Consider the following 14,936-nt stretch of genomic DNA (forward strand, 5'->3'; position numbering starts at 1 on the left):
AGCTCTGCCCAGAACCCTCTGTTGTGATCCTGGTCAGAGCAGTCAGTGGTGGTAGCTGGGCACCATCTAGCTGTACTGGACTCAGTCCGGTGGAGGTCTTGGTAGCTGTGGTCCATCAGTCCTTCAGACTAATCTTTTCCGTGTATCCTGTTCTCTACATTCTCCCTTGCTCCCGAAGGAATGAGACCAGTGGACTATCTTAGATGGCCGCTCACAGGCTTTTAAGACCCCAGACACTACTCACCAAGGTAGAATGTAGAGCATTGTCTTTATAAGCTGTGTTATGCCAACTGAGCTAGATGATCGCCCAAGACCATGGTCCCCACAGCCCTCTGCCCAGCAATTCAGTCCCTCAGGGAGTTTGGATGTGTCTATGGGGCTTCCATGACCTTTCCTCGTACAAGCTGTGCTAGTTTCCCGTTTTGTGTACTGTCTCACCCTTCACCCAAGATACCACTTATCTATTGCCTATTTATTAACTGTCATATTTTTGATACTATGATTTTGACATCTCCATTTCTGTATCATGGTTTTTCACAGCTTTGATCTACTTGAAACTGCCAGCATGGGTTGTTTCTCCAATTTTAATATCTTCTGGAATTAAAACACATGAATGACTCCAAATGAATTACATTTACTAATGTAAGTTTCTCCTATGTAAAATACAGGAAAAAGGGAGTAGTAGTAAGCAGAGTTTTGTAAATTCAAAGCACAAGACTTTTTCTATTTATTTACTTATTTATTTTAGATAATCTACTTTGGCAGAAATAAAAAACATTGACAATCTTTATTGGCAAGGATGTGGAGAAACCAGTACTTCGAGGAGTATAACTTAGTATAAACTTTCTGTAGGGTAATATGGTAGTAACAAAATTGTAAATATGCACATGTATATCCTTTAATCCGGCAATTCCACTTCTAGGTATCTATCTTGTAGAAACACTGCATCAGGTAGGTCTGTAAATAATATCATAGAAGGATCTCCACAAACTGAAAATAAGAAAAGCTAAAGAATAATGTGTAAAGTATGACGTTATCTATGTAAAAAAGGTCAAACTAAAAACTCATACACAAAATAAATAAAACAAAACTGCAAGTATAATCAAGGCAGTGTGGTACTGACGAAAGAACAGATCAATGGAACAGAACAGAACCCAGAAATAGACCCACACAAATACAGTCAACTGATTTCTGATGAAGGAGCAAAGGCAATCCAATGGCAAAACAATAGTCTTTTCAACAAATAGTCTTATAATAGCTGGACATCTACATGCAAAAAAAAAAAGAAAAAAAATGAATCTAGACGCTGACCTTTAACAAAAATTATTCAAAGCGGATCATAAACCTAAAAGTAAAATGCAAAACTATAAAACTTAAAGATAACATAGGAGAAATTCTGGGTGACTCTGGGTTTGCCAATGAGTATTTAGATACAACAACAAAAGCACAATCTGTGAAAAAAAATTCGTAAGTTGAACTTCTTTAAAATTAAACATTTCTCATTTGCTAAAGACTGTTAAGAGAATAAAAAGGCAAGCCACAGACTTTGAGAAAATATTTGCAAAACATGTATCTCATAAAGGATTTGTATCCAAAATATACAGAGAACTCATAAAACTCAGTAAGAAAACATACAATGCAATTAAAAAGTGGGAAAAGATTTGAATAGACATCCTACCAATGAATACATACAAATAGCAAATAAGCATATGAAAAGATGCTCAACTTCTGATGTTACTAAAGAATTGCAAACTGAAACACCAATGAAACAAAACTGCACACCTACTGTTGTTGTTATGTGTCACAGAGTCTAAAATCCAAAACATCAGCAACACCAAATGCTGGGGAGGATGGGGAGCAACAAGAACTTTCATCCACTGTTGGTGGGAACGCAAAATGGTACCGCCACTTTGGAAGACAGTTTGGCAGTTTTTTACAAAGCCAAATTTAGTCTTACCATATGATCCAGCAATCATGCTCCTAGGTATTTACTAAAAGGAGTTGAAAACTTAAGTCCACACAAAAACCTGCACAAGAATGTTTATAGCAGCTCCATTCATAATTCCTCCAAACTGGAAGCAACCAAGATACCCTTAGATATACGAATAGATAAAACAGTAGTACATCGATACAATGGGATATCCAGTGGTAAAAAGAAATGAGCTATCAAGCCACAAAACGACATGATGGAACTTTTTTTTAATTGTGCTTGTAAGTGAAAGTTTACAATTCTAGTTAGTTTCAAATACAAAAACTTATACACACATTGTTTTGTGACCCTGGTTGCTCTCCCTATACTGTGACAGCACACTCTTCCTTTCCACCCCGGATTTCCCGTGTCCATTCAACCAGCTCCTAACCCTCTGTCTTCTCATCTTGCCTTCAGACAGGAGCTGCCCATTTAGTTTCATGTATCTACTTGAGCTAACAAGCACATTCTTCATGAGTATCATTTTATGTCCCACAATCCAGTCTAATCTTTGTCTGAAGAGTTGGACTCGGGAATGGTTTTAGTTCTGGGCTAACAGAGAGTCTAGGGGCCATGTCTTCCGGGGTCCCTCCAGTCTCTGTCAAACCATTAAATCTGGTCTTTTTACGAGAATTTAAGTTCTACACCCCACTTTTCTCCTGCTCCATCAGGGACTCTCTGTTTTGTTCCCTGGGCATGACGGAACTCTAAATGCATACTGCTATGTGAAAGAAACCAGTCCAAAATGGTTACATCTGTATGATTCTAGTTATATGACATTCTGGAAAAGGCAAACTATAGAGACAGTAAAAAGACCACTGACTGCCAGGGATTGGGGCAGCTGGCAAAGGGGATGAAAAAGAGGAGCATAGGGAATTTTTACAGCAGTGAACTATTCTGCATGACACTGTATAACATTATGCATTTGTCAAAATCCACAGAACTGTACAACACAAAGAGTGAATCCTAATGTAAACTATGGACTTTAGTTAATAATAATGTATCAATATTGCTTCATCAGTGTAACAAAGGTACCACACCAATGCAAGAAAGATGCTAATTAATATAGAGGAAACGGGCAGAGGGAGTACATAGGAACTTTCTGTTGTACTTTCTGCTCACCTTTTCTGTAAACCTAAAACTGTATTCCTGATAAATAATTAGAATACCTGGACCAGAAGTAAACATTTGAAACATAACTTTTTTAAAGTCTGACATTGTTTTCTAATGACATTTCATGCAAAACCCCTAATGTCATGAAAGAACACATCAGGAGTTTAAACTTCCACTGCTTGTGAACATTCTTCATTGTGATAATTCCTAATGTACTGGAGAATCTACTAAATATTGCAAACAAAAACAACAGGTATAATATTTTGGGCAAGATGACTTTACAGGTGATAGTGTGATCTTCCATGAGTAGAGAAAACATTTCTGGTGTCTCTCTTTTTGTAATGCTAGCAATCACTGATAAGCAATACCTAGGGGCAAAATGGTGATGTTCTCTAACACTCCTTCTTTCCAAAGTGATTGAATCATATTGTGGTTTTGAAGTGCTGTCTCACTTTAAAAGGAACCAGGGCTCCTTGGAGAAAAAGCAGAAGAGAAAGGTTTGGGGGAAAGAGCTCCTTGGAGAAAGGTTTGTAGCAGTAATTATTCAAGATGAGCCTTGACTATTTTGTCCTAAAATGTAGCAAGGGAGCTTACACAGACTACTAGAGTTATATGAAGAGGACTCAGGGACCAACCTGAAGAAGCTACCACAGGCCAAAAATGGGATAGCTTGAGTATCAATAAAGATAATAACTGCAATGAATTGAAACACATCAGAATTTTTAAAAATCTCTAAGTTTATAATAATATTAAGACAAACAAACAAACAAACAAAAAACCTAGCTGGTGGTCATCCATGGAACAAATTCATTATTTTGAAAACTGGTAAATAAAGGTTAGGCAACGCCTAAGGTAACATATTATAAATGCAGACTCAGGATTCACTCCAAAATCCCTGTTCATAACTACTGGAAAATGTCACTCATATAAGAAAGTGGAAGGGATGAAATGAAGCAATAGAGTATGAAGAAAGGCATTTTCTTGGTTCAGTAGCAGAGCCTTACAGGTAGCATGCATTCTATCTTTTAATTTGCTGAATGACTATGTTTAGGAAGCACAGCGCCCAGTTTGGACAGAACAAAGGCTCTCAATCTAACGGGAGGACAAGTAAATGAAAGATTACAATACAATACGATTATCTGTTGGTAGAATGGCCCAATCTTTCAGGAAGACAAATAGACATTATTTAAAAGTTCACCAGTATTCTTCTCAAAGTCTACCAGTTATCCATCTATCTGGGACAGTGGAAGAATAGACAAACTCTTAATAGTAGTGACTCTGAGAGAGTGAGATATATGTATAAAAAGCTGGAATTTTAACCAACAGGTCGGCAGTTCCACTCTGTCCTCTAGGGTTGCTATCAGTCACAATTGACTCGATGGCAATGGGTTTTTTTATGGGTATTAATTCTGTAATAATAAAATGTTTTAAAACACAATATAAAAAATGCTATAGCACTGGATGTATTATATACTGTAGAAGCAATTGACTTTGCTGTTTGTAATGCCATGGATTACTATGCAACCAATGGCAAGTTGCGTCATCTTTCTGAGCTTCAGTCTCGTTTATAAAGCAGAACAGCAGTGCCTGTTCTGCCTACTACGTAAATTTGTGAGGATGATCAAACGTGTGAAAAGTACAAAGCTTTAGTGCTATTAATATTTCTAGACAATTCTGAACCTAAGTGAGGCCAATTCTCTATAAGGAATAAAACTGAGCTTTGTCTACACTGCGCTAATCTTTCTTCTCTGTTGTTAATGCTAAATTCTTAGCTCAGCACTGTCCAATAGAACTTTCTAAAATGATGGAAATGTTCGTTATTTGTGATGTACAACATGGGAGGCACTAGCCACATATGGCTATTAAGCACTTGAAATACTACAGCTACTGCGACTGAGCACGCACATTTCAAATTTTATGTAATTTTAAATACTTTTAATTTGAATAGTTACAAGTGGCCAGTGGCTACTGTACCAGACAGCAATGTCTTAGCCTGATCTCTCTTCCCCCTCTCTCCCCATTTAAATAATTGCAAATATAAGAATATTAATAAATGAGAAGCTTCTCAACATACTTTTCATTTCAAATAATTAAACTTTTGAGAGATACTAGAAAAGTACCTTAAATTCTTAGGTATTATCTGAGTCTTTAAGGTCAGATTATTATTGTTTTTTATTGTAGTAAAATATACATAACAGAACATTTGCTGTTTCAACATTTTTTTACATTTAAAATCCAGTGATATTAATTACTTTCATCATGTTGAACAACAATCACCACTATCCGTTTCCAAATTTTCCCATAACCTTTTACAGAAACTCAGTGGCCCCTAAGGAATGACTTCTCCTTCCCCACCGCCTTCCACCCCTGGTAATCGCCAATAAACTTAGGTCTCCATACATTCACCAATTCTAGTTACTTCACATAAGTGGGATCATACATTTATCCTTTTGGGACTGACTTATTTCATTCAGCATAATATTTTCAAAGTTCATCTACGTTGTAGCATGTATCAGGACTTCATTCTCTTTATGGCTGAGTGATATTCCATTGTACGTATGTACCACATTCTGTTTATCCATTTACCTGTTGATGGACATTTAGGTTGTTTCCACCTTTTGGCTATTGTGAACAGTGCTACAGTGAACACTGGTGTACAAGTATCTGTTTGTGTTCCTATTTTCAATTCTTTTGGTCTATATCTAAAAGTGGAATTGCTAGGTCATACGGTACTCCTATGTTTAATTTTTTGAGGAACCGCCAAACTGTTTTCCACAGTGGCTGCACCATTTTACAATTCTACCAGCAATGCATGGGGGTTCCAATTTCTCCACATCCTCACCAACACTTGCTTTCTGTTTTTCTTATCATAGTCATCCCAGTGGGAGTGAAATGGTATCTCATTGTGGCCTCCATCAGCGTCTCTCTAATTACTAATGACATTGAGCATCTTTTCATGTGCTTATTGGCCATCTGTGTATCTTCTTTGATGAAACGTCTATTCGAGCCCTTTGTCTATTTTTTGATTGGGTTGTTTTTCTTTAATTTTTTTCCCTAAGTTGGGGGAGTTCTTTATATATTCTGGAAATTAAACCCTTATCCAATTGTCTTAGTCATCTAGTACTGCTCTAACAGAATTACCACAAGTGGATGGCTTCAACAAAGAGAAGTTTACTCTCTCATAGTCCAGTAGGCTACAAGTCCAAACTCAGGGCATCAGCTCCAGGAGAAGGCTTTCCGTCGGCTCTGGAGGAAGGTCCTTGTGATGCATCAGTCTTCCCTTGGTCTGGGAGCATCTCAGAGCAGGAACCTCAGGTCCAAAGGATGCGCTCCGCTCCCAGCACTGCTTTCTTGGTGGTATGAGGTTCCCCTGTGTCTCTGCTCGCTTCTCTCTTTTATATTTCAAAAGACACTGGCTTAAGACACTATCTAATCTTGTAAACCTCATCACTATAACTGCCACTAATCCATCTTATTAGATCATAGTGATGTAGTTTACAACACATAAGGAAATCACATTATATTACAAAATGGTACACAATTATACAATACTGGGACTCATGATCCAGCCAAGTTGACAGACAATTTTGGGGGACACAATTCAATCCATGACACAAATATATGGTTCCTCAAATTATTTTTAAGGACATCTTATAGAAACTAACAATTGATTAATCATGGACTAATACTTTACAATGATTTAAGAAAGAAAACAGTAACATTTTCAAAAAACATTTACCTGGTTATTGAGGAATTTGCAAAACAAATTCACTAAAAGCTCTTATTAAAAAGGCTTTAATCATTAAACAAATCTTACCTTTAGCTCTGCTTGTATGAACCCTTGCACGCACCCAAACAACTTCATCAGCTTTTTGTACTGTCAAGTCTCTAACTCGAACCAAAACCCGATCTGCGGCAAATAAGTTAAACAATTTTGTGATTCTGAATTTACAAAGAGGTAATTATTTGACAATTAATATAAGTACTTGTTATCATCTTGAGTAATTCTCAATCTCTGACAACACCTTCTTTATCACATTCCATACACAATTTACCCAGAGTTTTGTGAGCTGTACTTCTGGCCAGAGGGTGGGCTGTCTGCCAGGCTTGGACAATCAAAGTACTCCACTCCCCAGGACAAAGTGACCAATCCAGGGAAAAGCATGTTACACAAGCTGAGCTAATCAGTTTATACACATATGCTGGGAATTAAGCTCTCTTTTCTCTGCGGTTGCTAAGCTGAGATGATGTACACCCAAGGCTGCAGTCACCATCTTTCCTGCCATACATCTGCAGGAGAGAGAATGCCAATATCCTAAAGGAAACAGATCCAAAAGGTGGAGAAAGAATGCTCCTAAAAATGCTCCTTGAGCCCCCAGATCCAACCACACTAGATGCCATCTCAAACTTTGCTTCCTAGTTACGTGAGTCAGTTTCGGTTGCAAGTGAGCACCGACTACTATGCCCTCAATACTCATAACAAAGCACTACAATCCATCAAGAGTCCTCCAAATAGGTAAACTGTGAGGAAACAGGTACTATGTGAAAATAGCAATACAAGGCAAGATCCAGAAATCATTTTGTTATTGTTTTAAATTTGAAATAATGTGAATATTAGAAAAAATTTAAGTATTAATTAAAAACACAGTCATAGACATATCACAAGTAATGAAAGACCCCTATTCTCAAAGGTCACGCTGCCTAATTGTAACCAAACCAGTCAATATCATATAGTCAGTGAAACTTAGTAAATTAGAATACTAAAAATACTGTTTTTTTTTCTTTTGGTGGGGTGGGGTGGGGAACATAATGATATCAAGTTATAAATACATTTCATCTTCCTTGTCTAACTGTATTTAAAATCTGTCTCTTGAAACAAAGATATAGCTTAGAGAGAATCTGATTGACAAGAGAATATCATGGCTCTCAATGTCAAAAGCAGAAAATGAACGAGGAATTTTAAAGCCACTGGACAACATTTTGACAGGTTTTCTGTAAAACATTGCCAATAGACCTTAAGAGTTAATCCGACTTCCAAGTCAGCTGTGTAAACTCAGGCAAAAAAAGTATAAAAGAGAAAGGGTAGACAAAGCAGATATTTTAAAAGATTTGAAACTGCCAAAACTGAAAAAACAAACAACTAGGCAATCAAAACTCAAACAGAGTATTGTAAATCTCGAAGAGGAGAAATGTAAATAAATGTTATGAAATGGGTTATTTAAAATGTTCTCAGAAAAAGAAAAAGGGTAATAGCCTTTCTTTCTTGTGGAATTCCAACTCATTAGTATAGATGGCATTCTCAACCTTCAGATATCCCAACATACTTGAGGGATACACCACACTCCCCACCAATGAGTGGCAAATTAAGGCAAATGGTTAGTGGTGATAGGGTTTTAGGCTGAAAAACTACTGCCTACCCCACATTTTTAAGTCACTGGCATTCAAGTGAAGAAATCTGAAGAAATGCAAGCAGACGGACACTTTCGAGCAAAGTGTTAGAATTTTAGCAGAAGGAAGCTTCTAAGCCGAAGAGCATAGTCTATGGATTTGTCAAATGGGAACAGCAATTATGTCAACAGCTGATTAGGCCCATGTAAGAGATGCAAACTCCAGTGAGTTTCTTTGTGTCAGAGCACAGGAAAAGCTGAGCTCAGGAAGACTCTGAAGCTGAAAATAAAGTCTCAAATGACTTCTCATGCTTGCCTTGGCAGGGGAATGTCATCCCTTACACTCTGCTTGTAGCCCATTTTATACCCTATTATTTTACTTCATTTCTTTACCTTTTGGGAATGGTTTATTTTTAGTAAATTACTTTGGTCTTTTATCACATACTTTTCTAACAAAGCTGAGAAGGAAAAGTGATTTTATGATCATGCAGTGAATAAAATTCAGAATGACCTAAAATTAACCTAGAAACCAAAAAAACCTGCTGTTGAGTTGATTCTGATTCACAGCAACCCTACAGGACAGCTTAGAATCATAGGGTTTCCAAGGCTGTAAATCTACGGAAGCAAACCGCCACATCTTTCTCCCACAGAGCAGATGGTGGGTTCAAACCACCGACCTTTCGGTTAGCAGCTGAGCACTTAATCACCACACCACCAGGGCTCCTAAAATTGACCTACAGGTTTATTATTTCCAAAACATAAAATTCACAGGCAGGCCACTAAATTGGAAGTACTTAGTACTTAGTACTTCCAATTGGCCAGTACTTAAAGGTCTGTATCATACACAAGACTGAAAGACATAATTTGAAGTATCTACCAAAAAAAAAAAAAGATTGTTAAATAGTTGAGTAAGAAAAATCCGTTCAAATTACAAATATAGAATAGAAATAAAAGAAATGCACATGTTTATAAGTAGAAAACCTGCAGGCCTGGAAGAAAAAATTAATATGTGACAAGTCATTTGCAAAAAAATATTATTAAGTTACAAAAATGTATTACAAAGGGAGCTGCAATAAGAAAAGATGGACCGGGATCTAAGAAAAATTAGTCAATTCCCAGTCACTTAGGCTAAGAGTAAATAATACAGGAGAAACTTTAAAACTCAAATTATAGTCACCGCCAGAGGAGCCAGAGGAGATGGAAATGTCATGCTGTGGGCCCAATCCCAGGTCTGCCCGAGGGAGGCAAATTACTGAACATCTCTCAACCTAGGTTCCACCTAGTTTTCATGGGATGTTGTGAGAATTCAATGAGAAAATCAATGTTTGAAAGAGCCTAGCAGTACAGAATGAGGACACCGGTGGTTCAGTGATAGAATTCTTGCCTTCTACGTGGAAGACCTGGGTTCCATTCCCGGCCAATGCACCTCATGCACAGCCACCACCTGTCAGTGGAGGCTAGCGTATTGCTATGGTACTGAACAGGTTTTAGCAGAGCTTTCAGACTAAGGACTTGGAAGGCCTGGTGATCTGCTTCTGAAAATCACCCCGTGAAAAACCCACAAGAGTGGATCACAATAGTCTGATCCACAGCTGATCATGGGGATGGCGTAAGACCAGGCGGTGTTCTGTTCTGTTGTGCACGAGGTCACCATGAATTGAGGGCTAACTCGATGGCAGCTAACAACCACAGCAACGAGCCATGCAGGAGTTTAAAAAATACTCAACATGTCACAGAAGCAAAGTTAAGGGGGAAAAGTCAAAAAAAAAGGGAGGGCAGCTTCATTAAAGAATGCAAAAAGGGTACATGTGATGGAGGTAGTTTTCAACCACTCCTTTTATCTCCTAGACCAGAGCTAAATCTCTTGCTTACCTAATCACTTAGGAATGTTGTTTGTATAATTTACCAACTAAAATATATCATTTAATCTACAGTATTCATTTAAAGTATTTTCTTTCTTTTCTAGATTAGGGACTCTAAACTGACAACGTTTAAAAGAAATGTTGACGCTACACAAGGTTATGGCACCTACTTGAGTTATTAGTGTGATTTAAGCTTTTCAGAGTTAGGCCCCTAGAATTAATCCTACTTAAAACTTCATGAAGAGCTTTCCTGGAATTAAACACAAACAAACAAACAAAGCTTTATTAATATGACACAGCTACTAACCTGGTTTTTCTTGTGATTGTATCATTGAAGATACGCCATATCTTTCTTTAGCATAATCCTACAAAAAAATTTTTTTTGTATTATGACTTTCTATTTAAACACTAATAGATGGTACACAAATAAATACAAATAACAATATAAAAATGAATCCATTTTAAATTTCAGAATCATTTTATTACAGAGTCAGTAGTTTTAGAGTGTGGAAATCTGTCACACATCATTTACATATGTACTCTACAGAAAAACAGAAAAGTGCCTACCCACATTTTACGGTTTGTTAATTTTGAAGATCAGTATTTCTGGATGGATATGCCATACACAGTAGCATTCTCAGATAAAATTTACACACATGTATAACAAATTTTAACTACCTTCAAAAAGGAGATTAAACTACTTCAAAGCAGGGATATAAATTTCCTCTCGAAGGGAGTAGGATGAAGTACCAGTTTTATTAACTTCCTATTACAGGAAGAGATGTTCAAAGAGAACGTTTTGGGTAAGCTTTCTGAACACCAGATGGTCCACAGTTTCTAGAAACTGGAGATGCTGGATGTAAGCTAGCTACAACTTTCCCTTTGTAAAACATCATCAAAAAATTCACTAGCTTCCTGTTTCTAAAAGCCAGCATTAGCATACCAAGTTACAAACTGTTCCACACTGATAATACAGTATCAAAATTCTTGTTACAAAGTTAGGAACAAGAAATAGAGACCTAGGGTCCAGATTATTATTAATAAACTATACTTTTAAATAAGCAAGTGGCTTTTATTTTAATCTTACTTTACTCTAAAATGACCTCTTAATATCCTTGTAGCAATTAAATGATGTAACTCTGCCACAATCTACATATTACATCTGCAAGGGTGCAATGTTAACTTAAATAATTAATCAGATTAAGAATACACTAAAGCAACTTTCTTAGGTTTTATAAGGTAATTTAAAATCTGTATAAAACCTTTAGCTTGTCACTCTATAACAACCTGTTGGAATCGTTTCCTTTGGAGCTGAAGGATACTGGATTTTCTATTTATACCAAAATAGAAGCACATTATGCTACTGATTGAACAATTTTTTTTGGTTGGGGGGAGGCGAATATAAAAAATATACACCTTATGAACAAAGATACCTAGGCCCTAGTAGAGAGATAGTCACACAAAGTAACATGAGGGCAGCATAAATAGGTTAAAGTGTGTGAAAAGAAAAAAAAGTGTCACTCACTGTAATGAGTATAGTTCATAACTCAGCAAAACCTTATTCCATTCAGTATTCTGAGCTAGCCTATTTCTTGCGCAGCTTAGCACAAATCAGAATTCCTCAAGAGAACTATCAGCAGCCAGAAAGGGATTAAGGTTTAATATTCCTACAGCACACACAACTTGTAGGACGGTTTCAAATACTCATTTCTGAAAAGCACCACACTAAAGGACCACTGGGTGTTAGGAATTACCATGTGATTGAGGGTCACTTCATCGCAAATGGCATTCTCTGTAACCTTCCCTATCTCACTGGGTCACTGAGTGGAAGAAAGGAAATAACATAAATGACAAATGTTCTTTAAAGCTGTCCTATTGAAAATGGTCATTAAACCAATTGGCAGATCCGTTTCGCGAAGTACTGTCATTATTTGCAAAAACATCAGCACCACGAGGGCTGGGTAAAAATCCATTATCAAGGGATATTTAAAATTTTCCGGGGGGAAGAGTGTATTACGTGAAAGACGTGCCTAACCCAGGAAGAAGGCTAAGTGTGACTCCACCGCTCCTACTTCCGGGTCGGTTAGTACTTCGCGCCCACTCCACCCCACCCCAGGGACACGCTCCACGCAGGACAGGACTTCCCGGCCCAGAGGTCCCTGAGAGAAATGCAGTCAGTCCAGAGGGGTTCGGTCAAGCTGCTCGCTCAAGGGCCCTAGAGGCCCCGATGGGAACTCTGGGCTCCCGGACACCAGGCCCGCAGCCTGCAGGCAAAGTACGGACAAGGACATGTAGGTCAGGGCCCCGCTCACCCTACTCCCTCCCCCAGCGCGGTCCGGTCCTGGGGTCTGTCTTCCCAGGCCCGGAGAAGGAGGAAACCCACTTCCGCCGCGTCCATGATCTCCCGCGGCTTCTCCTGACCCTTGCGGCTCGCGTTCGCGCTCGGCATCGGGACAACCGGACTGGGCAGCGGCAGGAATAGTGATCACCACCCTCCCTTGCAAGCTTCCGTACAACAGGCCAAAGGGGCTTCTGCCTCCTGCACAGTCTCCGCCCCCCCCCGGCACACGCGGTTGGACTCCGCGTGGAGGATCGGCTCCCGAAAGATCGCGAGATCCATAGACATCTCGAGATCCTGGAGCGCAGTAGGTGGGCGGCCGGCCAAGCGCCGCCGACTCCTCCTCTTGTTCAGCCTCTACGCTAGTTGACCGCGAGTTGGAAGGAATCCCCGGGAGTTTGTTGTAGTCCCGCGGGATTGACACCGAGGGGCGGGATCTCTGAGTAACATGTGGCGCGCCCTGGAGCGCTCCGGGCGGTGGGGATGCGTTTCGTCTCTCTTCACTTCTATGCCACATGCGGCTTCTGTTCTGCCCCACTTACTGTCCTAACACCCCTTTTAGGCTTTAACCGCAAACTAGTCAGTAAAACACCCAACCAGGCCAGGCCTTGGTTTTTCCTCCGTTGGATTTCCTGTCTTCACTCTCCCGGGCGCAGTGTCATAGCCTGAGGTCATAGGAGGCCCCTTCGCAAGTCATCGGAACACAAGAGTGCTGAGTTTTAGGTAGTTCGTTTGCTCTGGCGAAATAGGGTACCAGTACTCAAGTGCTGGAGCCCTGGTGGCCCAGTGGTTAAGAGCTCTGCTACTAACCAAAAGATTGGCAGTTCGAATCCACGGGCCGCTCCTTGGAAACCTTATGGGGCAGTTCTGCTCTGAACTATAGGGTCTCTATGAGTCGGAATTGACTCAACAGTTTTTTGTTTTTGTTTTTTTTTTAACCCAAGTGATAGGAGCCCTGGTGGTGCAATGGTTAAGGGTGCTCTGCTAACGAAAGGTCTGTGTTCTAACCCACCCAGCGCCTCGGAGGGAGAAAAGACCTGGCGATCTACTCCCTAAAAGATTACAGCCTAGAAAACCCTGTGAGGGCAAGTTCTCTGAGTACGAGTGGACTCCATGACACACAACAACAACCCAAGTGATTAGTGAGGTGTAAACAATAGCAAACAACCCCACACGTTTGCACCGATTGCCTAGACCTGTTGTATTGTTAAAAGCAGTGTATAGCCTTGGTTGTTCAAAGGATAAATCTGCCCAAGTTAGGTTTTTTAAGGCTTGTCATTCATAAGTTCCTTTCAGGAATTGAAAGTTATTTGGGAACTTGGTAAAATGCCGTTTTCTCTGCTATACTTCTTTGCACTTTGTCAAAATTTCACTATCTTAGTCTTAGATTGGCACAAGTGGGCACAATCAGTAGTTGTTAAGGGTAAAACAGCTGAACAGAAGATTTCAAAGGGCAGCTTGAGAAGATAAAGTAAAATATTATATTGAAATGTGCAAAGACGTGGAGTTAGAAAACGAAAAGGGAAGAACACACTGGGCATTTCTCAAGCTGAAAGAACTGAAGAAAAAATTCAAGCCTCAAGTTGCAACATTGAAGGATTCTATGGACAAAATATTGAATGATGCAAGAAGTATCAAAAAAAAGGTGGAATACAGTCACTGAACTAAATTGGTTGACGTTCAACCATTTCAGGAGGTAGCATGTGATCAAGAACTGGTGGTACTGAAGGAAGAAGTCCAAGCTGCACTGAAGGCGTTGGCGAAAAACAAGGCTCCAGGAATTGACGGAATACCAATTGTGATAGTTCAACAAACTAATGCAACGCTGGAAGCGCTAATGCCAATGGAAGACAGCTACCTGGACAATGGGCTGGAAGAGATCCATATTCGTACCTATTCCAAAGAAAGGCGAGCCAACCTTTGACAAAATGATCAAACAATATCATTAGCGTCACATGCAAGTAAAATTTTGCTGAAGGTAACTCAAAAACAGTTGCAGCAGTACACTGACAGGGTACTGCTAGAAATCCAAGCCAGATTCAGAAGAGGACGTGGAACAAGGGATATTGCTGATGTTAGATGGATCTTGGCTGAAAGCAGAGAATACAGAATACCTGTGTTTTATTGACTATGCAAACGCATTCGACTGTGTGGATCATGACAAATTATGGATAACATTGTGAAGAATGGGAATTCCACAATACTTTCTTGTGCCCACGAGGAACCTGTATATAGACTAAGAGGCAGTTGTTCAAACAGAACAAGGG

General features: G+C 39.3%; 1 protein-coding gene across 2 annotated transcripts in view; it reads right to left on the reverse strand.

The window, feature by feature from the left end:
* DARS1 (aspartyl-tRNA synthetase 1) overlaps positions 1-12,991 on the reverse strand; it is an 80,453-nt gene extending 67,462 nt beyond the window's left edge. Inside the window, exons 1-3 of one of the 2 annotated variants that reach the window (XM_004375095.3) lie at positions 12,715-12,991; positions 10,639-10,696; positions 6,900-6,992 (exon numbers count right to left, since the gene is read on the reverse strand). In XM_004375095.3, coding sequence (XP_004375152.1) covers positions 6,900-6,992; positions 10,639-10,696; positions 12,715-12,780 — 217 coding nt within the window. In that variant the 5' untranslated portion in view covers positions 12,781-12,991. Of the gene's footprint in view, positions 1-6,899; positions 6,993-10,638; positions 10,697-12,085; positions 12,615-12,714 lie in introns of those variants that run through there. The other variant, XM_023730204.1, reaches the window with a different exon arrangement.
* Positions 12,992-14,936: the final 1,945 nt, after the last annotated feature.

The sequence above is a fragment of the Trichechus manatus genome, unplaced genomic scaffold, assembly GCF_000243295.1.
Source record: "Trichechus manatus latirostris isolate Lorelei unplaced genomic scaffold, TriManLat1.0 scaffold00033, whole genome shotgun sequence".
Lineage (NCBI taxonomy): Eukaryota > Metazoa > Chordata > Mammalia > Sirenia > Trichechidae > Trichechus > Trichechus manatus.